The 26,239-nt window shown below is 39.0% G+C and overlaps 1 protein-coding gene across 1 annotated transcript in view; it reads right to left on the bottom strand.

Annotated features, from left to right (window-relative positions):
- Positions 1–26,239, bottom strand: part of LOC135479233 (diacylglycerol kinase delta-like) — a 117,089-nt gene that overhangs the window by 24,324 nt on the left and 66,526 nt on the right. Inside the window, 1 exon segment of the mRNA XM_064759033.1 lies at positions 71–178. Within this exon segment, the coding sequence (XP_064615103.1) occupies positions 71–178 (108 nt within the window).

Raw genomic sequence — 26,239 nt, 5'->3', positions numbered from 1 at the left:
GCACAGGATATGCTGCTGAGGTGAACAAGATTTACCTGTTTAACTGCCACCCAGCTAACACATGTCTCACCTCATAGTACTCCCGGTTGGAGGCAGATTTTAAAGCGGATATCCACTCCTCCATCTCCCGGCGACTCTCGGCGCACAGCACTAAGTTACGAAAAGGTGTGATTACCTGTAACGAGAAAAGACCATAGGTGAGACCAACACGCACACAAGTGAGATCTGAAACAATTAGAACATTGGTACGAGATGACACCACATTAGCATGTTACTGACAAAACAACTAAAAATAACCTGAGGTAGAACAGAGGACAACAACAACTCATAGAACAGTCTGACAGCTTGGGGAGACGTTCTACAGGTGTAGTTCAGAAATGAGCAGAAAAACACACAGGGTCTATACATGGATCTTGCCATAGCATGTCACATGGAATCTGCTAAACTAAAGAAAAAAAAAAAAAAACAAATAACCTGACCAAGCAAATTGCAGGTTGATAAACAAACAAGTGTAACCCAGCCTTCAAGATACATTTACGCCTTTATTAAACCTGTTCTACTAAACACAATAACAACATGTACAATGAAGTCTAGCTTTGCATATTTATGTACCCTGCAAACTCACCCAATCCAGTCTTAACAAACAGTCTTACTTTCCCATCACAATACATCGCCTTGCTTTACTTAATGGCAAGCTAAAAATCTACACAATTTTTCTTTTAACTGCATAATAGTAAGATTCCCCCAGGCTGTGGATAATTCTATGCAATTCCCACTTGTGTTATTCACTGGAGTAACTCATTTCAATTGTAAAGTGAGTCTCTGTCAGGCAGCTATATTCAGACATTTAGGATTCCCAGCAGCTTATGTGTGCACGTGTCACACATCCGCATGTTTCGCTCGGTCTAATACACATCTTACGTGCATGTGCATTCCAGCTGCATGTATTTTATACTGAGCACAAATTTTATTTACAAAAATGGCCGAATTTTTGTTCATCACTCCATTACTCATCTTAGAAAGATATTTTCATCTTTCTTTGGAAGGCAAGAAAACAGTCTTATGGAAAACTGTAAGCTTCAGTACCAAAATTAATATTTTATGACCTTTTGTCTTTGGGGCGAACTTTTAGGGCCCAAGTGTTTGGGGCGAATTTTGAGGGCAACTACATGTAGTAGTATTTTATTAGTCTTTAATTCTGTACACAAGACAATTCCATTTATGTTCAGGATTGTGGTACAAATTTAATCAACATTTTCACTTATACTGATACGACACAGCTGCCATAAATACAACATCAAATGAAAATGATAATGACGTCAAGACTACAATTCTACTGACTGGTCAGTAACTGCACATATGCTACCAAACATATACACGTATCTGATTCTTCGTGTATTATTAACATCTCATATTATAATTAACAGTCTCTGTCTAGCTGAGTCAACATTGACGGGCACAAATCATCATCTATCTAGGACAATATTTAGCATTTGATTACGACTCTAACCCATCTAATAGATGACAATCGAGCCCACCGCCTGCTGCCACTCCAGAAGCTTCCTACATTCCCGCCACATGTGTTTGCTTTGAGCTCGCACTCTGCACAGCGGCTACCTGCCTCCCACGCACGACGCTCACAGCAGTGCTGATGAACTTGTCTGCAGGCAGGTATGCCGACTCGATGCGTCCCCTGATATCGACTATCGCTCAGCCGCTGTCCCCTGTAATGTGACTCGCCTAGTGCCACCAACCCTTTACAATAAACTACCCACCTGTGTAAGCTGATCAATTGCCTAAGTCTTTAATACCAGTGAACCACAGCTCACCTGTTCAGGTATGCTTTACCTGTTCTAGATATACCATTACAAAGCAACCGCTTTGATTGACACTTCAGCACATTGTATACAGCCAACTGTCAAGAGATACATATGTAACAAATAAAAAGTACTCATCCTACATGTATATACACCTGTGACCATACAGATGTTTGAAATTCACACCTGACAAGTATTTACCTGAAGTAATTAACATGTTTGTCTCTCAAGAAGCTGTTTTCCTCTCTGCAGGTAATCAAACTTAGATAGGTCACATTATAGCTTCATCAAAACAAACTGAAACTGGTTAAAACTAGTAAAATAAACCACGCATACTCAAGAATCTTTCACTGCAGACACTGTTGCATGTAACCGAGGTGCCTAGGGTGGTTAAACCAGCGCATTTTGACAAGTTACAAACTTTCCCACTTGTAATTTACAGATATGCACGCAGTGCTGGTGGAAGAAAAGTCATCTTCTGAATGCACAAATATCCACATGTATCGTACATGTGGACATTTTGTTGTCACCAAAGCCCCACAAATAGCAAGAGTTGAGGGCAATGTACCTTTGTCACCCCACCCCACAAACCAACTCAAGTACTGCCTGTATTTCTACTACAGCCTGACCAGTGTGACCTACATACTGGACTGTCTGAATTACCAGCTCAGTTTAATGGACAACTGGATCCATATGTAGAGCAATGGGTGGGGGACTAAGATAGGTACAGGCGTGATCATGTACTTTTTTCTGATTACAGTCAAAGTTATGGTTGACATTCAGAATTTTTCATGAAATTTGGATTTCAAAGTAATGGTTTATATCACTAAGCATAAAAGCTAGGAACATATATCATAAATGATTTATTTTTTCCCTTAGCTCTTCTGAACCATGGTAATTACCGAGGGTGTTTGCTGGAACAGCCGACGGTGGCTGATGCTCTGGCATGGTATATACTTACAGGAATGTCATGATCTTACCATGTTATAATAACCCAACATCTGTAACATGTTCATACTATACAAGCAGGAAGTCTTCATGTAAGTTCTGGGGATGCTCATAACAGATAATACAAGGGGCCTCGAAATACCAGCAGGCTACTAGTGATGCGTTCAGCCAACAGTAATGTATTCACCTGACAGTATAATGCAATCGGCTATGAAACAGTAATGCATTCAGTTATTGAACAGTAATGCATTCAGCTGACAGTAATGCCTTCAGTTATTATTCAGTACTGCATTCAACTAAAGTCCCAGTCTCATCTGGTTACATGAGAAATGTTTGATTGCGACCTAACACAACTTCAGCAACATTGCATCTATGTCAGGAGCAGCAATGCCCAGATATCCATCAGTTACTGCTACAGTAACTCCCACACTGGTGGTTCACAGGAATACTCAGGAATACTGGTAAATCATAACACAAGGCTTTAAACTACACAGACTATCATCAGCTCTTACTCTCATTCTTTACAGGCCAAATCAGTCTTGCTGGTAAATCATAACACAGGGCTTTAAACTACACAGACTATCATCAGCTCTTACTCTCGTTGTTTACAGGCCTACTCAGGTTTGATGGTAAATCATAACACAGGGATTGACACAACACAGGCCATCATCGGCTCCTACACATAGTTGTTTACAGGCCAAATCAGTCTTGCACGTAATTCATAACACAGGGATTGACACAACACAGGCCATCATCAGCTCTTACTCTCGTTGTTTACAGGCCTACTCAGGTTTGCTGGCAAATCATAACACAGGGATTGACACAACACAGGCCATCATCAGCTACTCCACTGGTTGTTTAGAGACCTACTCAGGCTTGCCGGTAAATCATAACATAGGGATTGACACAAAGCAGACCATCATCAGCTCCTACACTGGTTGTTTAAGAGACCTACTCTGGTTTGCTGGTAAATCATAACACAAGGATTGACACAACACAGACTATCATCAGCTCTTACTCTCGTTGTTTACAGGCCTACTCAGGTTTGCTGGCCAATCATAACACAGGGATTGACACAAAACAGGCCATCATCGGCTCCTACACATGGTTGTATACAGGCTTACTTAGGCATGCTGGTAAATCATAACACAGGGATTGACACAAACAGGCGATCATCAGCTCCTACACACGGTTGTTTATAGGCCTACTCAGGCTTGCTGGTAAATCAGAGATCAACACAACACAGACCATTATCACTAGGTACATGTAAAACAATGGGTACATGTAACTTATCCATGCCGTTAGTTGAAAGAATGACATGAACATCTGTTTACTATTCATTCAATGATGTAGTAACAACTGCACCCTGGGGCTACTGCAGTCAAATAGGGAGAGGAGTGTAGGTGTATGTGTTTGTGATGAGGTTTGGGGAGGGGAGGGGAGGGGAAGAGAACCTGGGGCTGCTCATGAATACATCTTAATAAATAATTAATATGGCCTTGTTAGATCAATATTATTTGATCAGGTTGGCTTAAAACATGTGTGTAGGTCGTTCAGGTAAGACGCATTAACTATGGACGCAGTGATCAAGGACACTAGACAAGCATATTGTTACTGATGTCAATATACTTGTACAAGGTGTTCAAAAAGGGTCAAGCAGCAGGCTGCACACAGCTGTCTAATGCCGTCCCTGTAGCAGGCTGCACACAGCTGTCTACTGCCGTCCCTGCAGCAGCCTACTTTGAATATTCTTACTATTTAAACCAATAGTAAATGTGGCCTAATTACTTTCATTTCAGCCATCTACTTTTGAACTCTGACCTCCTCTTCCAATTCTAAATGAAAACCCTGCATTTATCAGTGAAACAAAGGAAAATCTAATGCTGGAATGAGTCGTTCATTCAGAAGTGAAAACATCTCACTAACAGGATTAGATTAAGCTCTTTGCTTAACAGAATTCACACAGTTGTTACACCCCAAATTTGTGAACCGAGATTCCAATCATGAGCATTATGTACACTTCTCTGTAGCAGCTTCCGCATAATTGTGTAGATAAATTAAGTCAATGGAGTTAATCCGTTCATATATATCTAAACTACCCTTATTCTGGACAGATATTAGTAGTGTTGAAAGTAGAATATTACATTCCTTTACAAGCCTTTTGGAAAAGTAATGATATTAGATGGTCTCACCATGTGAGGAAAAAAAAAACTCAATATTCCTGTTAGAATTACAAATATATTGCCTAAAATGAGCAGACCAGTTGTCCCAAATTTTAGTAGAAATAGGGCATGTTCACTGATCACTAAATCGACAACCATTACTGCACCAGCATACCATTCACACATATACATATTGTACAGAGACCTGCCGGTTGGTTGGGTATATACATGTATGAGTATAGCAAAACTGTAAGTCAGTTTTGGTGCAGTGTGTTACAACATGTGCACATTATTTCTAGCAAACTCGAACACGTACAAGTATTTATTTACTTATTACTTGATTGGTGTTTTACGCCGCACTCAAGAACATTTCACTTATACAACGGCAGTCAGCATTATGGTGGGCTGAGCCCAGTGGGAAGCACACAACCATACACAGGTTGCTGACAGACCTTCCCACTTATGGCCGGAGAGGAACTTGAACTCACAGTGACTGCACTGGTGAGAGGCTCCTGAGTCATTACACTGCTCTAGTGCGCTAACCAACCAAGCCATGGAGGCCCCCATGTGCAAGGAAAAAACAGACATTGCTAAATAATACATACACCCGTTCATCAATAAGCTACAAGTGTAGATTACAACACACAAAAATATCATGTACACTGGTACACCATACACATACGCATGTACAACTGGTATGTAGAGTATCTATGAGAATATGCTGTAGTCTGACATTCCACCAAAGAAGCCTGAAATAATCATAGTAAATATTTACCTGGACTTTGACTCTCTATGAATAGATAACCCCCATAATTTTTCAAAATCGGACAGTATTTTTTTCAGACTGGTGACCTGAATGACTGGAACATTAACTCTGGATATCAGCACGTAATACACATATATAAATGCACAAGTAAATCTTGATACTCAAGCAGGTGCATTAATTAGCAATTCTGTATTGATTCTACCTGTGTGTAATTACACTTGAAGCCTAATCAGTATAAACCTATATCCTGGATACAGGGAGAAACCCTCTAACATCATTCAATCCACGCACAGATCTATTTACATGCATCTGTATGTAACTGAAAGGTGTTTTAGTGTGAGAAGACTTATAATGTCCATGACTCAAACACATTGACATCTGTAATAGATTACAGTGAAGTTATGCACTGTGTGTTCTACACTGTGAGTTATACACTGTGTGTTCTACACTACATGTTATACACTGTGAGTTATACACTGTGTGTTCTACACTGGAAGTTATACACTGTGTTATACACTACATGTTATACACTGTGTATTACACACTGCATCACCTTCATTTAAGACATTAAAAATAATATCTTGACTAATTTGATGTAAACTCACTCTGACCTATACATGTACATGTCTGTATCCAGAATGATGGACAAATCACACACCTAGGACATTTAACTGACAGCTTTGATCTTCACCATTCATCCATATATATGCATCAGCTTACTCTATACATAGACTGACGATCACATCACACACCTGTGAAGTTTACCTGACAGCTCTGATCTTCACACATCATCCCCATATACACATCAGCTTACTCCATTTACAGACTGATTATCACATCACACATCCGAGAAGTTTACCTGATAGCTTTGATTTTCACCCGTCATCCCCATATACACATCAGCTTACTCCATTTACAGACTGATTATCACATCACACATCCGAGAAGTTTACCTGATAGCTTTGATTTTCACCCGTCATCCCCATATACACATCAGCTTACTCCATTTACAAACTGATGATCACATCACACATCTGAGAAGTTTACTTGATAGCTTTGATTTTCACCCGTCATCCCCATATACACATCAGCTTACTCCATTTACAAACTAATGATCACATCACACATCCGAGAAGTTTACCTGATAGCTTTGATATTCACCCGTCATCCCCATATACACATCACCTTACTCCATTTACAAACTGATGATCACATCACACATCTGAGAAGTTTACTTGATAGCTTTGATTTTCACCCGTCATCCCCATATACACATCAGCTTACTCCATTTACAGACTGATTATCACATCACACATCTGAGAAGTTTACTTGATAGCTTTGATTTTCACCCGTCATCCCCATATACACATCAGCTTACTCCATTTACAGACTGATTATCACATCACACATCTGAGAAGTTTACTTGATAGCTTTGATTTTCACCCGTCATCCCCATATACACATCAGCTTACTCCATTTACAGACTGATGATCACATCACACATCTGAGAAGTTTACCTGATCGCTTTGATTTTCACCCGTCATCCCCATATACACATCAGCTTACTCCATTTATAAACTGATGATCACATCACACATCTGAGAAGTTTACTTGATACCTTTGATATTGACCCGTCATCCCCATATACACATCAGCTTACTCCATTGATGATCATCTGAGAAGTTTACCTGATAGCTTTGATATTCACCCGTCATCCCCATATACACATCAGCTTACTCCATTTACAAACTGATGATCACATCACACATCTGAGAAGTTTACCTGATAGCTTTGATTTTCACCCGTCATCCCCATATACACATCAGCCTACTTCATTTACAAACTGATGATCACATCACACACCTGAGAAGTTTACCTGATAGCTCTGATTTTCACCCGTCATCCCCATATACACATCAGTTTACTCCATTTACAAACTGATGATCACATCACACATCTGAGAAGTTTACCTGATAGCTTTGATGTTCACCCGTCATCCCCATATACACATCACCTTACTCCATTTACAAACTGATGATCACATCACACATCTGAAAAGTTTACTTGATACCTTTGATATTCACCCGTCATCCCCGTATACACATCAGCTTACTCCATTGATGATCATCTGAGAAGTTTACTTGACAGCTTTGATATTCACCCGTCATCCCCATATACACATCAGCTTACTCCATTTATAAACTGATGATCTTCTGAGAAGTTTACCTGACAGCTTTGATCTTCACCCTTCACCATCCACATATATTCACGTGAAACACCTGAGCAATAACACTATATAATATCACTCAGCACAGGGATTTCATGACTACAGAGACACCTCAGATTGCTCAGCTCAGCACAGAGGTGGAGTCTAAACACGGAACGAGCTAATAAGAGCAGTGGTGTGCACGTTACCTCAGACACCAGCTGGGATAACATATGAGCCACAGGGGAGAAGTGGTCTACTTTCTATCCTTCACTCCCACACATAAAATCAGCTAACTACCTCATCCTTTTATAATAACAAAACTGAAATAATTATATGATAGATATACTATACAATTATAGTAAATGAATCTCTTTTTTTTTTTTTTTCTATTTCTTTTTGTTCAAAGATACATGTACATCTCAGCACATATTCTACTTGTCAATGCATTGTACATTAGTAATGAAGACTTGTGTTTATGACATTGTTGGGATAGTGAATACAGATATATTGTACAAATCGGTTGTACAGGATAGGGTTATTAGGGTTGATGACTGAAAGATTTCACAAAGTAAATGGTACTTTTGTTTTCAATTTGCCTCACACTTTATATGATTGGTGCTTTACACCTTACTCAAGAATATTTCACTTCTATATGACAGCTGCCAGCATTATGGTGAGAGGAAACCGGGCAGAGCCCTGGGGAAACCCTTATGCCTTATACATGTACCGTAATTTTATCCTACACAAATGAATAAATCATTTGATCACTACAGGGAGAAACAACATACCGAGAGGTATGTAGTTTTCTCGAGACATTACGGTTAGATCAACTACAGGTTAACATTGCAAACATCAGCCACTTTCCGCAGAACATACACTTGTGGAGGAGGTATCTGGGCACTGATGACTGTGGAACAGGCCAGATGTTATAACATCATCACAGTGAATGTAAACACCTGAAGATCTGGGTTTACAGGCCAGTAACTATTACACCTGTGGTAGCTGCTGTACGGAGGGCTATCAGCTACACCTTCTCAGGCCTCTCCTGCTGGTTACCTTAATTACACAGTCGTTCTGCTGGTGACCTCAGGCAGTAAATCTGAACGTAATTTCAAAACTGTATTTTCTTAGACCGGTATGTTTATCAAAAGCTGAATTTTGGGTGACTCAGTGAAGAAATTGTGTAATATACATGTAAAACTTTCTGAGAAGCTGCATCAAACAAAACTCAATGACTCTGGCTCGGTTTCCTCCCACCATAATACTGGCCATCTTCATATTAGTGAAATATTCTTGAGTATGTCATAAAACACCAATCAAATAAATAAATCAAAGACTCTGCAGCACATTTGCAGAAATACGTTCACAAAATTTATAATAAGCCTACACAAATCTGTTGATTTGATTTTGATAACATATGTATGGCTGGAGACAACAGCGCCAATTCTCTATAGAACTGAGGTAACAAAAATTATAATTTGAGAAGACTACCGAAATAAATCACCCAACTATAACGACTGACCATCCTGTTGGACTAGGTTGGTGACAAAAATCATGTGAAATTTTATGCAATGAATAGTAAATCACACGTACCCACACATTATTTATCTTCAACTGATCACTCTTCTGCAACACAGTTCGTACAGTATGACGATTACTTTGTCGAGAAGTTCATGAAATTATACGTGATATACTGCAGCCGAAAATTTAATTTTCCTACAAAATAAAGCTGATATATTATGTAAGAAGTGTATATGTATGCACATTTTGTAAGGCAAGATATGTACATCTGGCTCCCGCCTTACTGTCAATCACAAGTCAAGGCCTTCACACAGGTACAGAGCTGCAAGTGCACGTCCAGCCCTATAGGCTGTATGTGTCTCTACACCTCCAGGTCAACGGTAGGGCATATACACTGCTGTGCTCAATTAGCAACAGGCCCTATCTGTCAGCAGTGGTTCAAACAAACTGTGATGAGGTAAACCAACATGTCTGGATAGGTTTGTGATGACCTGCTGCTCTCTGATGGGTCTGTTCAAGAGGTTGGAGGTATAAGGGGTTCACGAGTGCATCTACCCGCTGAGAGGACAACACCAGGGCTAATTTCCTCATAGTTTTCAGACAGATAATTGCTGAATATTACAGCTGCTTAAAACACATACATGTACGTGTGCCTGTAAACCTCAGAGATGGATGTATAAAAACTGATTGTGGCTATATGCCAGTTCTGCAGTATTACAGTGCACGCAGAAGTATAGATTACATCCTTAGTATGCAGTGCCATGCTCACAGTTTACAATTTATTTATTTTCTTGATCTTCGAGTTACAGTTGGAAGAGGCTGGAGTGCCTGTACTATGCATATTAGAACTACTGGTAGGTACACACACATGGCAACTCTACTTACAAACCCATAGCCTAATAAGCAGCCAGAGCTGGATTAGAGCCGGTGACCCCACTAGCCACTGGTAAAGAGCTAGGGCCGATTCCACACAAAAATTTTAAAAAAATTTTTTTTTTAGTTTTTGGTACTGAAAGTTGAAATTTGGATACATTTGTCTTAAGATAACACTGACTGGGTGGATAGAATTTTAATTTCCCCACAAAAGCGTTAAGATCGTATTTCAAGGTTTGATTTATGTCAGAAATGGCCTTGTGGAATGGGCCAGGTTCACTTTAGCCAAAATGAGGTAAACAACAATGATCAAAACAAATCCATTCGTGAGAACTACTCTCTCTTGGAATAGTAAATGTGATAAATGCTTCATCACACAATAACACAAACATCTACTGTTGACATGCTGGATGATAATATCAAAGCCATGTTATATAGTTGTTTACAAAACACATATGGTGGTTTAAGCCTCACAACCCAACAAACCCCACCCCTAACCCCCCACCACCACTCCCCGCTCCCAACCCACCAGCCCATGCGTCCTTGTGTAATGGGCAATTTCTATAAACACATCCACATATGCTGATTATTGGTCACAGCTGCCCAGAGTGTAATAGTATTCAAACCTACAGAAAAGGGAAATTGCTCAATCTGAAAGATCCGGTAAAACTTGAAAAAAAGAAAGTGTATACCAAATTTGAACAGTATCACAATATTAGTTTGCGATACATCTTCCTCATAAGATTATGGCATATACGAACAAAGTGAGACTAAGACAAAGTTCATCCTACTCAAATATCAAGACAAAGCAAAACTGCAAATGAGCATGAAAATGAAAATCAGCCATGAATGAAGATCAAATGCATGACAAACTTTATATGTACGAAAATGTAATTAATATAAGACAATCCAGGAAGGCGGACAGTAGTTACACTACACAGGCAAATATTAAATCAGGAACAATCGTGTCTTCACACAGTTGCTACAGCTACATGCCTTCGGGGCATAGTGAAATTAGACTGGAATATTTCCATCAAAATTAGAAACAGAAGATAAGCTTTTGTACAAACTGTACTCCCTTAGAAAATAAACCGCATACTTAATGTAATAGCTATTCTCTTCCTTATTATCCCTATCCTTTGTATCATTACAGTCATCATTAAATTATAGCAATGCCCATACAATGGGTTGAATTGCATGTGAAGGATATAGTATACCACGTAACTGTAGTCCACTGGTTTTCAGGGAGACAGGAATGCCTCTATGGCAAGCACCCAAACCCTTCATCCTCACACCAAATTAATACCAATGTTCACATGAACGCACTGCGAGTGAAAATTCAATATACTGTAATTCTTCAATCTTTTTCATATGTTTTCAAGGTGATTATTTAGGCATATTCTCAAAGTATTTATTTTATGTAGACTGACAAAATCATACTTTTTGGGGGGGTTTCTTCCTGAAACTGGTCAATCAAACCCAGATAGTTGTATCTCCAAAATGAACTTAAACATGGGCATAAATTGTATATCATGCAGAAACCCTATCAACAGTGACCGGGGCAGGCAGGCAGGCAGGCAGGCAGACAGGCAGGCACTACATCTGTTTCCTATTGTTATGTAAAGTGTATAAAGGTATCTAAGTGTATATAACCATATACCACTGATACTGAATGACATGTAAATTGTACATCCATATTTATGCCTGGTGGGTGGGTGGTGGAGGGAATTTACAATTCATGCAAGGTATCAGATGTCACCCCTGAGAATAAGGCTTACATGTATGTACATGAAGGTACATGCAGGTACCTTCATATATTAGGAATGTGCATGTAAATTACAATGTAATTATACATACATATACATATTACAACATCAAGTGCCACAATATTAAATGAGAAGTCCCACAAGTGTAAGCCTCAAATCTTGTACTATCTCGTACATTTTTGTTTTCATTTATATAGTACTTTTTCTTTTAATTAGGTATTATCTGTGTGTGAGACATGACAACAACAACAATGTATATATGTACATGTATGTATATATGCCTGGGGTTTAACATTGAACTTTCAACAACCATGGATGAGAAGTAAGAAATCAATCTACGCACTGAAACAGAAACTTCTATCGTCAACCACCATGTGTAACAATAAAATCACAATGCCAATTCTCAAAACGACGTTTAACACAAACCACCAGAGAACTAAGGAAAGTACATAAAGAACGTATGCAGTTGCGCAAAGAAAAGCAGTAAATGATGGCAGTTTTTAATGATGGTTGTTTCAGGCGATTCAGTATTCAAATCAGTGTCAGTGTCAAACAAAAAATGGACAAATTAAGTCCTCAGCACATTTTCAACATAAGATTTATATAATCTATTTGAGTGAGTGAGTGCTTCGGGTTTAACGTCGTACTTAACAATTTTTCAGTCATATGACGACGAATAATCTATTTGACATTTAACAGCTACTACTATACCCTAAATCCTCAACCTTTTCACACGTGAAAGAGCAACGTTCTGTGCAATTTAAGCGCACCTTTAATTGATTTTGGAGACAAAACTACATTGGTTGGATTGGCCAATTTCAGGCTTCACCAATAGTACAGGTTTATCATTCTACACAGAATTATGCCTTCAGAATATGCTGGAAACATGTGAAAACATTGAAAAATTACAACAGCCATGTTTGGGATGAACTGACACTATAGGCTACAATATAATTGTGCATGCTGTAATTCTTCTAATTTTTAGAACACTAAAAATAAAGGACACTTCTGATTTTAATGGCTGAAAGGAATAAATTCCATTTCTCTCTCTCTTTTTTTTTCTTCAGTACAGTAGGGATATATATTGTTCATTAGATGGACTGTCTACTCCTATTACATGTGTATTGGTTAAAAAGATTTATTTATTTATTTGCTTGGTGTTTTACGCCTTACTCAAGAATATTTCACTTATACGACGACGACCAGCATTACGGTGAACAGAACCCAGGGGAAACCCACAACCATCCACAGGTTACTGACAGAACTTCCCACTTACGGCCGGAGAGGAAGCCAGCATGAACTGGACTTGAACCCACAGTGACCCGGCTAAAAAGAGCAGGCCAATAAGTTTGTCAGTCTACACATAATAATGCCTTCAAAATATACTTGAATATAATACCTTGCAAGCATGCAAAAAAGTGTTTGAAGAATTACAGTGGATATTTTAGAGCAGCAAGTAGCCCTTAACTTTCCTGAGCTGTTCTACAAGTGCAGCTTACACCAGAACAAAAATAGACTTTCAAAGTTGTCCTGTTCCAATCTTGTGTGTATAATTACTAGCATTTATGCCACTTCCTGACTGTCACACTGAACTCTGCTAGACTTCTGCCCTTTGTCTTGCGATATGTGGGTCACTGAAGTTGGCTCTAGGCTGAAAAGGTAGCTGCTCCTGTCCTGAACATCCAGGGGGGACTAAAGCAATTACATTCAATACATAAAATTCTTCACATCTAAAGTTGCCTTCAACTTTGCCTTTTGTGTAATTACTAACTGACTCTCCATCAGATATGGTACAGATACAAGAAATGTGGTCTTCAGCAAATGTTACACATTACCCGAAAGGTCACACAATGTTCACTGCTTGATGCTGCTAAGGTCAAACAGCTGAGGAATCAATAAATACCCACAATGTCAAAGGCCAGGTTTGAACCCGTGACGTGACAAGTGCAGAAGCTACTTATAAACATGCATCCTTAACTACTCTTCCCCATAAACAAAGGGTTCTCCCAGCTCACGTTTGACCACTGAGTTTACATGCCTGTTTGTTTGAGCTCGAATCCATCTATGATTTTTTTAGAAGTGGGTACTGTACTTGGTGAGGTGCGAACTGGTTTTCTAGGCCAGATTTCCCCCATCCACAATCCTTACCCCTTCCCCCATCCACAATCCTTACCCCAGTCATGACAATTAATGAAATAATTCACTGTGTGAATCACCAAATCAAATAAACTAACTAAATTGTAAAGGGTAAGACTGAATAAGCCAGTAATAAAGACAAAGCACAGTCTAATGGGTGTGTTGCCAATTTCTTCTCGTTTTAATTACCATACCCACCCTAATTACTGTCTACTTTTTTTTCTGTCTTAGTACTGATTGATTAATGACAGAGGGATCTAAATGGCAAATTTGTGACAGTATCATGTCTGGTTAAATTATGATAGCGTGGAGTTCAGTAGCTGTAATGGGTGGAGGCCAAAGTCTCTGTGAGCGAGCCACGTACCACACCCTGTTTGGGTCGTATACAAGTCCATGTATGACACACGCAGAAGGAATAATAAATAAATAAATACACGATCGCATTATACTAAAGGATTCCTGTTTGCAAATGTGTTTGAAATGGGTACGTAAACAAGAAATTCTAAGGCCCGGGATATAAAGTAGCTGTGAAAACCCATCTCCATGTATACATATACACATCAATACATATGGCTGGTGCACGAGTTAGTTTGCCTGTTAATTTGTCACCAGCTCAGGGCTTTCACTGTTCATCCAGGCATTTCACTCTGTGCCTGACGCGCACACACAGACTCGCACAGAACAAATATACATTTGAACAGGAGGTAAAAAGCTGGCATTATCCCTGGAATGAGAAAAGATTTGCCCAATGGAGTCCCGCTAAAGCCTAGCTGTACTGAAGGAGCGGTGAGGTATTAGGTGCCACGCCCAATCACTGACAGCCCTAGTTATCACTTCATACCGTAACTTTATCTACAGTAACCACATGTAGTCATGCTGCAGACGTTGACGTACATCATACGTCATATTATAACATGTGCTCGTATCAATGATGGGAAATTCATCATTTCTACATAGACAAATTATCACCTGTGTAACATAAGTACTAATGAGTTCAAGTACATGTGAACTAAAGTTTAAACTTTTGAAAAAAAAAAAATTAATTCATTTGTTCATTGATTGGTGGTGAAATGGTGTCATAAAACAGAAGTCACGTTTCACTTATCAGTTGAGAAAATCAAGCTACTCGGAGTACAAAACCATCACCCATCATTATCAAATATACCAGATAAAATACCGGACTCACAGCAGCTGCTGGACCAATGAGATCTGGGTTCAACATCACTGATTAGAGAAAAATCTACTGTGGGAAGAATAATGTTTCAACCCACAAATTACTACAGAAACCAGTCAGCTAGGTGGCCAAATATTTACGGAACACCCAGGATCAAACCTGGGGCAGGCCATACTGAAGACTTTAAAATTGTTAATTTGTTGCTGCCTCATCTGGCGCTCTGTCTATACTGAGAAGTTAGAGCAAGGAAACAAGACGGGGTGGCTCAATGTCAGTATAATGTGGCTGGGTGGGACGTCACGACTGGTGTCTTCAGTTTGACGCTTCAGTAGCAGCATGGACTTACCCTGTCCCAAGAAGATACAGTATATGTACATTTACACATACCTAATGAATCCTCTTCATTAAATAACTGCAAAATCGTTAAGTACGACACTAAACCCTAAACATGTACTTACATACATACATACATACATACAGCCACCTTTGTTTTCGGGTTTATACACTTGTTAAGAGTGTAAGATACAAATACTTTCATGTCATCAGTTCGGGTGCCAGTACTAACCTTATAGCCACACAGCTCTACATCCTCTTGTCTCATGTTAACACACCGGGAGCCTGAGGGATAGGGCAGCAACTTGAGGGGTGGGTGGGGGTTGGGGGGGGGGAGGAGGACACAAAGAACGTCACCAGTAAATACGTTTGATCAGAGCAGTTGTGGTTGGTCAAGCAAAATTACATTACGATCATGGATAACAGAGAGGCCTGATCGTTGATAGATGCCAGATATATTTCAAACTAGAAGTCCTACACTGATCCCGAGGCCAGAGCAAAGCACTTTATAACCGATCCCTAAGACAAGAGCTCATCTACCAGGCCTAATGTCAAAACTATTAATAATACAACTACAGTCTCTCACTGACTCACATGTTGAATGCATCAGATTTTTCCCCTCAGGCTTGAAAATGAAATTATTTTTAGACCAATCCCAGCAAAGGAGCGTGTACCTCTTAAGACATGCAGCACGGCACGTGTGTGCGATCTTAAATACCGGATTTCTCTGGCAAGTTATAGCACCAACTGAAAGTCATGGAAGGGAATTCACAAGCAGGAAGTGATTTTCAAGAGGCCACTTTAAAACAAAATGGGTGAGCTAGGGGTGTATAATAAATAGACCAATTAAAACAGACATCCCTAAGTTAAACAAAGGAGTTAAGTTTAGAACAAACCAGGAGCTCTTCTACATCTGGAGGCTGAAAATAACCATGCAGACCAACCGAATACACACATGTATGTCTGGTGAAATGAAACCAAGTCTGGCATTTATAATAAACACAATTATTTAACACATGACATGAGTGGGCACAAAAAAAAAAACAGATTTTCACTCAAGTTATCACCAACAAAACTTCGTGTAACACTACCTGAATAGCTTTGACCAATGCTGTCAACCTCTTGTCGCCTCCCAAGGCCCCTATACATGTAACTGTGGAGGTGAGACAAAATCAATCATTCCCAGTCCAAGGCTAGGACTGAACTGAACCCTTTCATTTGAAAGACAAGCATCTTTAAAACTCTTTAAAACCACCTCTCTCCACTATATCTAACTACATGTATGAGCTATTCGGAAAAAAAAATAACACAGTTTTCTGGCAAAAAAAAAACACAAACCCCAGAACGACAAGTGCATTGTTCTTGTCAGGGTTACATGGGTTTAGGACAGAAGGTTGATGAAAGCCAAGCACATTTGATCACATATCTCCCATCCTAAAACTGCCTCTATGAGCTATTATTGAGCTTCGATAATTGAAAAAAGATAGTGAGGACATAATAAGAGGAGCATCACAGCAGCCTTGAAATTTCGTCTTAATGTCAGCAACATAGTACAACTGCTGCCTAAATGTTACCTTTCCATCGTGCATGCCTAATAATAGCTGTACAGCCTACGTCATATCTGCCAGCAATTTTCAAGCCATTTATGTGGAATGCTGGGGCGCTGTTCACATAATGTGGAATGTGCATATAAATAATGCACAGCTATGTGGGCTCTTGAGTACATCATAAATTTATATCATGACGGTGCTGGGGCTTTCTCGAGAATTAGTGAAAAAGGGTGCGGAGATGAGAGCTTAAGTGAAGCTGGGCGAAGGGCAGTGTGTGGATGGAGAGGAGGAGATGGGTTATGTGTTCTTAGCCATGTTAGTAGAACTGAGAGAGTGAAGGAGAGACAGAGAGTCAGCTGGTGATTGTGTAATACATGTAGGTAGTCCCAAAATGCGTAGTCTTCTGAAGAACGCAAAAATCCACATTTCACTCAACAGACCATTTTATTAATTCACAATACGTCTTTTTTTCTCTCTCTCTTTCTAATAATTATATAAAAAATAAACATAATGTCATATCACAAATGTAACGCTCATCTCATAGAACACATGTATGATTTCACACCAGAAGATCACCAAGACATGGCTGATTTAGTATTGCTGATGTGCCCTTCACCCATAATCATTCGTTCATACCAGGAAACAGCAAACATGTACAATATGCATGGAAATGCACACACCAGGAGATGCGTAAAACTTCACCGATCCTCAAAATTGTCACTGAAATGCACCAGGTGCACAAACAACATGTTCTCACAGGTTTACTGTTTATAGAACATAGCTAGGGGCATATTCTGCACCATTAATATCGGCATAAGCATATTGCGTGCTTGTTTTGTGGTGTTTTCACTGGTAAACAGCCTACATGAAATGAGGGTATGTCATGGTCCACAGCCTACAAGTTCTGTGTGGTTTTGCGTAAGACACATCTGTATAAAGTACTCCTAAACTCTAGGTTTATAAATTCACAAACAAAATCAAAATGAATGAATGTATGTATATATATATATATATATATATTTTTCAAGAAATAGAGAAAGATACCCTGGTAATATATATACATATATATATATATATATATATGTGTATATATATATATATATATATATATATATATATATATATATATATATAAATATATATATATATATACACACACATATATAAATATGACTCAGTCACATTATACTGACACTGGGCCAACCAGTCAGGTTTCCTTGCTCTAGCCTCTCAGTGCTAAGCAAGTCAGCAGCAAGTACCATTTTTAAAGTCTTCGGTATGATCTGACCCAGGTTTGATCCAAGGGTGTCCCAGCTTCGAGGAAAATGCTTAGAAACTATAACCCTGTGACTACACACCTGCCGATAAGCAAAGTTATAATTTTAAAGAGAAATTTATGTCAATAAAACAATGATACTCACTGATTCTCACAGACTATTGGCTTGTTTCATTTCCTGCCTTTTAAACCATATTCTTGATTATTTCACTTATATGACATGATTCAGTCACACGAGTGGAGGAAACTGAAGTTCTTGCATTTCACTTTGGAAAGCAATGGACAGCCTTTCTCACATAGAGGTACATAATTATTTATTGATGGAAAGTGTTACATACACTGTATTAGTTTAAAAAATTCACTCAAAAAAAGTCTATTTTTAGAGGCGAATTAAGGTCAGAAAATATTTCTTTCCATGCTGAACCCTCAAAAAACCTTTCGTAGAACGACAGAGCTCCCAAAATCTGACAAAATTAGCAATTTAGTCATAAGGCAAAATTTTGGTTCATGTACCTTAGATGCTGGTTTTCAGTGTCATGGGAGGAATAAACTGAAATACCTGTATTATTAAAACATCAGCCTTATGAAAGAAAGCTTTCTCAGAGAGAGGTACAAGTATAAAACTGATTATGATGACATATGTTACACATCTATTCCAAACTGCTTCACTGACAAGTCAAGATTTATACAGGGTTGAGACAACTTTGACTTGTTAAAAACTGAGTTAAGCTTCTACATATGCTAGATATGCGACAAAACCTCTGTCTAAGAAAACTACTTGCTGAAGTGTTAAACAGCTGACCTGCCTAGTCAAGGGTGAGTGGATGTAGTACATGTACAATAGTAGTCGTACTTTTGTACCATGGATAAAATTAGACTAGTCTGCACCAAAAGATTAAATGCTTAATAAAAGAAATGAGATCGCAGTAATATCCTGGGTTAAACTGTCCGGACAGCATGTCAAGTAGGTAGATACACTTTACATGCTTTAATTGTATTAAACAATCAACCTTGTGTAAATTGCTTCTGTCATTTCAAATCCAGAGACCTCTACAGGTTATACTTGGATTTCTTAAAATAGTAAACATGTCTTACTTTTGGAAAAGTCACCCTGCTATTTTTTTTTTCTTTCTCTTAAAGTACAGTTCACTGAATTTAAATTCTGCCATTTTCAAGTAAATTGAAAGCCTGGGGGTTTACACACTTTTCCAGGCTGTATGTTAAAGAAAACAGTTTTCAAGAACTTTCAAGGACCTATTTAATAACCTCTGTTTACTAGCTCTTTCAAGGACCATTCACATTCAGTACAAACCTTCACATGGAGGGTAATTGATGTACCAATAACCTCTGATTACCACCTCTTTCAAGGACCATCCACATTCAGTACAAACCTTCACATGGAGGGTAATTGATGTACCAATAACCTCTGTTTACCACCTCTTTCAAGGACCATCCACATTCAGTACAAACCTTCACATGGAGGGTAATTGATGTACCAATAACCTCTGATTACCACCTCTTTCAAGGACCATCCACATTCAGTACAAACCTTCACATGGAGAGTAACTGATGTACCAATAACCTCTGTTTACCATCTCTTTCAAGGACCACTCACATTCAGTACAAACCTTCACGTGGTCGCTAATGGATGTACCAAAAACCTCTGCTTGCCAGCTCTTTCAAGGACCATTCACATTCAGTACAAACCTTCACATGGAGACTAATTGATGTACTAATTTGGTACCTTACTTCACATTGAAATATCAAATACTTTCAAGGACTCACCCCAAAATAAACAACTTTTCAAAGATTGTCAACAACATTCAAATGCTAACATCAAGGCTTTCAGAACCAGTGGGACACATGGGGGCTGATTCTCACAGTGGTCATACCATTGCGCTAGTCACAAATACCAAGATGGCATTATGCTATCAGTATGCAACACCTGTGTAACATTACGCCTCTTTTGAGAACCCGAGCCCTGCTTATAAAACTGAAGTGCACACAGAACATGTAACGGTATACTAAGAGAACATGGGCGTAGCACTGATGAGCAATCTGAACAATGCACACACACTACTCGAAATTTATTTCAAGCTCCCTAACACAGTGATATAATTCAGCACATGTAATTAACCCATGAATACACTCCTGTATGTTCTCCTGACTTGCAAAAGCAAACCCACATTCACTTAAAGACCGTCTGCCTCGAGAGGGACATTTATGTCTCGTCGGCTAAACATTCCGCATCTCTGTGAAGGAATTGTGTCGTAAATTGGCCACGGTTGAACTTGTTAGGCCATGTTGACACAGCAAATGAGCAGATACATTCTACACTGTATTACCATAAAAAAAATATAAAAATAAAAAAGCAACAAAGCAAAAAACTTACCTGGAATCAAAGGGAAAAAAGAGGAAGAAACACAGGTATCCTGTTTGATCAGTTTGAAGTCAGTGGTTGCTGGTTATAAGTAAGACTCCACATGACAGCGATCGAGGCTGGATGTATCTCCCTTTCGCTTGGCAATTAGGTTAATATGGTACATGTATGTCACTAGAGCCGGCTGTAGACTGGGTGTGTTTACAAGTGTCCACAGCCTGGATTCACCCACTCTTCAGCTCACAATGGGAATGACCTCCCCTAGCAAAAGACTCATCAAAGTGGTAGAGTCCACCACAATACAGGGAGGGGCAGGTGGGACTGCACGAGGGATGGAGGAAGCATGCACACTGCCAGCTGAATGAGCAGCCAGTGGAACACAGCGCTCAAACACAAGCGTTAAAATCTGCACTTCACACCTGCAGTGCTGAGGGGTAATCTACGATCCTACTGAGGCACACTTTCTGTTCACCTTACCCGACACCCCTCATACAGCAGGAAGGATTACTACCAGTCAGCCGACATTTTCCCGTTTGCCTCCTTTATGGAAATGTCACATTTGAATAATTCAGCACAGGTTACGCGCCTTAAGACTGCCTGTCTGATCCACACATACCCGAACTGTACTCAGTGCTGTCAACACACCTGTTAATGAAGCCTAATTATTAATTACTTGTACAGGTCTTGTGGCAAAATATGGATCGCTTACAACTGGTTGTTTACACTAACGAGAAATCATGTTGAATACATATTCTATTAATTATACGGTCAGATTACCAGGCAAAATATGGATCCCATACTACTGGTTGTTTACATCAACCATCAACCATGTTATAGTAATATTTTATTAATGAGTTGCACAGGTCCCCTGGTGAAAATGGAGATTGACTGACTGGTGTTGCTTGCCAAACTCTCCCTTTTTCCTTTTACAAGAAACCTTCGTGTCTTGAGTAAGACACCTCAAACCATGATGCACCTATTGACCCCTCGTCATCATACGAGTGAAAAAATTGTTCAGTATGATGCTACACCCCAAACATACATACATACATACATACATACATTCAAACCATGGACTTTTTACTACTGGTTGTAACATGATATACTATTTACAGCAGATGTTCAAGCCAATATTATCTTGCAACTCTTCAATTTGCATACTGTATCACACAGGTATACCTGTAGGAAGGTGTCAGCTGAATTGAATCACCCAAAATGTAACATAAGGGGGTAAGGGGGTAATGTTGTTAGTGTCTTAAATACCATCACCAGAGTTAACGAAAAAATGCTGCACCCCAAAGTACCTTCACTACTTTACATCATTAAAACAGAGGGCATGTGCCACACACTAATTTTTACTTACCACTGCTGTCAAGCCACACATTTTTTAACACAAACTAGCAATGTTACATATATAGAAACAATGTAAATTTGACAGCTTAGAAAATTATATTTCATGTCCACTGGAAAACTATTACATCTCAAACAATTGCAAATTTTACATTTTTATTTAGCAAAAGTCAGGATCAAATGGGTGAATATGATAGTAGTTTTACATACTTGAGATAATCTGTTTTTGCCACAAGTTTGTTAAATTACTCAAGAATATTTCACTTCCATAACAGCAAAGCATTATGGCAGAAGGAAGCCAGGCACAGCCCGAGGGGAATTCCCACTCCGACCCTCTGCAGGTAGCTGACAGGCTTTACTTCAGACATCTTTAGAGCATACATGAAATAGTTTGTACAATAACATAAGACCACAGGCTGATCAGTTTATAATTTATCACGAGGGTCTTTACAGATGTATCTAATTTAAGTAATATTATTAATAAACTATTTCCAATAAATGGACAAATAAAAATTGTGAAACATGATTTGTAATTTTGTGAAAGCATGGATCACATTTTTGGCGTCTAATTTTCTTTCCTCTTGCCACAGAACAGCCAGAGCCCAGAGGAAAACCCACAACAGATCCATAGGTTGCTGGCTGACCTTCCCACGTATTCACAATGAATTCACAATGCCCGCATTGGTGAGAGGCTCTCGAGTCATTGTGTTGTACTAGCCCACTGACACCTCAGCAACAGAGACACCTTCCTTTCCATATATACATACATGTACAAAAAAAAAAAAAAAAAAAATCAAAATGCAGTATTGCCATATATACAAAATGCATGGCTGCAATCACCTGATCAATTTGACGATGGTTAATACTATTTAGTGTATACACGTACAGTAATAGCAAGAGAAAACTTGTGGCAGTTATATAAGTGTACTTCAGCATCGGTAAAAAATGTGAGAACAAGCATGAAGCCGAGATCATCACATGACGGTCCTTGTTTGACTCCTCTCCACCCTCCTTGCCCAATCCCCAAAGCTACACTATCATGTTAATGTTTCTATAATAGATTGTTATTTGGAGCACCAGCGCCGCCTGGTGATCATAGGCACTGATGGGTTAAGTGGCTTAGCACATTTAACACTTGATGGGGCTCTGGTTGAAGAGCAGAAGTGAGATGTAATCCGAAGTTACCTCCCTTGAAATCCAGCCTAACGCCAGGTACATGTATTGGTTATATCTTATAAATCTTTGGTATAGTATGCCAAACTTTGTAAAACTTTTTGAAGCCTGGTATACACAGATGCACAGGTCAGCTTCTCCACCATGTACTACAGATACATACAACGAAACTGAAAGCAATTTTACCTGATGCCATGTTAATAAGAGTAATGTATACGTACAGTACATTTATGATGAGCCTCATAAACTCCTCCTTTTTCAGATTTTACCAACAGTAACTTACACTGATTCCCACAAGATGCAATCTAATTTTACATATCAATATTTACTCTCCTTACCTACATGCAGAGGTGGATTTGGGGACAAAAATTAACGTAAATCAAACAAATACTCACAGGTAATTTTTGGAGTTGATATTTTTAGCCAAAATTGACAGAGGTCTAGTAAGTACAGTATGGCAGTCACCCAATTGTTTAAAGTCAACAAGATGGCAATACAATGGGGCTTTCTCAATGATATTGACAGTCATCGTCATATGACTGAAAAATTCTTAAGTACAACGTTAAACCCCAAGCACTCACTCTCTTGATATTGACAGTTATCTAAATTCCCCATGTAAGGAAAAGGCAGATCCTAAAACTGAACGGCACTCCCAGACCACAAACCACCACTAAAGCACGGTCGCTCTCAAATGCTAATGCAAATTGTCTCACTTCCACTCACATCACTACGATCGTAGATGAAGAGAAAAGAACGAGAAGTGCTTGAATGTACATATAGAAAAAACAAGAGGATAGAATGGATAATCCGGTCTTTAGGCTTATCACAATATCTGTTGTTAGTTATAGTCAGCCGAAATTCGGACTATCTGGCCCATGAAGAGTTCCTGCTAGACTCTATTCCAATATAAAGAAAAATATGCATTTGTGTCCTATATGGCAATTTTGAAGAATCGTTCAATAAATACTACATGTATATCCTTATGGTAATCTAAATCTAAATTTCAGTCAAATGCTTTTCTGTTGCTGACACACAGAAAAATACATTTTGCGATAACCTAACATCTTTGGACGAAGTAATAAGGTCAACATGAAATCCCCACAACAGTCGTCAGCAAATTAATGACTCTTTCTGAATAATACTCTGATTTATGCCTATAGCAGTTTCCGAACAATAAACATTGAGGACATCTATTTGGTTTATTTGCAGTTGCTACTATTCAAAATCAATAGAAAAAGTAGGTTGCACTGTAACTTTTCCAAACTTTAAAATCTTTTTAACATATTAAGTAATACAGGTGCAAGTCTGACATCTACTGACAGGCAGTAATTCAACCTATTCTAGGTCACTGGTGTACTTGCATCCACACACTGCGAGTAGCACAGAGTCATCAGTCCACTTGTAACCATGCCCTGCCAGTAGCACAGAGTCATCAGTGTACTTGTACCCAAGCTCTTCCATAGAATCGATTCTCAGTGTACTTGCATCTCTGCTCTGCCAGTAACACAGTGTCATCAGTGTACTTGTATCTCTGCTCTGCCAGTAACACAGTGTCATCAGTGTACTTGGACCCATGCTCTGACAATAGCACAGTCATTGGTGTACTTGTACCCATGCTCTGCCAGTAGCACAGGTTTTCAGTGCCTGTCAAAAGGAAGGCTAAGTGGATCATGCCCACTGATTACACAGCGTTCGAGAATATCCCCTCGTAACACTGCCCCATAATGGGGCAAGGATTAGCGATGCATCAACCAATATTTAAGCCCAGAGGGCAAGAAGGAGAGCGGAATTGGCTTTTTGTGTTGATCATCGTCACTTTTCAGCACTGGAAATGTGTCAAATCAATACACCATACACAAGTGGTTTGTCCTGCCCATACTCAACAATCAGTCTCACACACTGCACTGACACAACGCAATATTATCCAACAAAGCATGCCAACCACTTAAGCTTATATATCATTATATCAGGTAACAAATCCTGTAACAAATCAATTTTCTTTTCATTTGGTTACTGACATATCTTCATTATGTATTATGCTTTCACTCTAGATTTTGGTGCTACAGTCGATCAATGGAGATTTAAGGCACCTGCCAAGAAATGGTAACATTAAGAAAGACAGGTCACTTTGTTTATAGAATCAGTAGTGTAACTTAATTTTTTTTTTTGGTGCCTGCCATCAGGGCAGCATGCAGCTCAAGTCAGCCTGCCCTCACTGGAAAGGGTTTAACATCAGGGCATGTAATAGCCTTAATCTACCTTCCCACAGCCAATGTTCGACAAGACCAAACATTACCAACTAAAATGCCATCGATGAAATGGATGACACCATGAAGCACACGCATAATGTATATAAATTGATCATTCGCCTGTCTTGGTCATACTAGTTCAATTAAATTAAATGCTGAGGTCTATAGTTTTCAACAATTTCTAATATTTAGCTGCTCCAACGTTTAATCATTGAATTAAAAAGCCAGGGAGGTCCATTCGGCAAGGCACTTTGCAGAACGAAGTGGGCATTTAAATCCAATTTGAAACGCCAAATGGTGGTGTGCATTGAAGACAACAGGACCTTTATTACCACTCCTGCAAGAATAAATCCATTCCCGAGTCGAAATGTTGTTGAAATCCACAGAAAAAATTCCTTCTCCCTTGACAAAATAACTTTGCTGTTATGGCAAGTCGGGTGCGCTTAAATCTCAGAACCGCATGCCAAAAAATACGGAAATAAACCTAACAAGACCAAAAAAAAAAACCAACCTTAAATAACAACTAGCCATGATTTCATCTGTCATCATAGATGTA

The sequence above is a fragment of the Liolophura sinensis genome, chromosome 12, assembly GCF_032854445.1.
Source record: "Liolophura sinensis isolate JHLJ2023 chromosome 12, CUHK_Ljap_v2, whole genome shotgun sequence".
Lineage (NCBI taxonomy): Eukaryota > Metazoa > Mollusca > Polyplacophora > Chitonida > Chitonidae > Liolophura > Liolophura sinensis.
The sequence above is the reverse complement of the archived record's forward strand: the minus strand, read 5'-3'. Positions and strand labels throughout refer to the sequence as shown.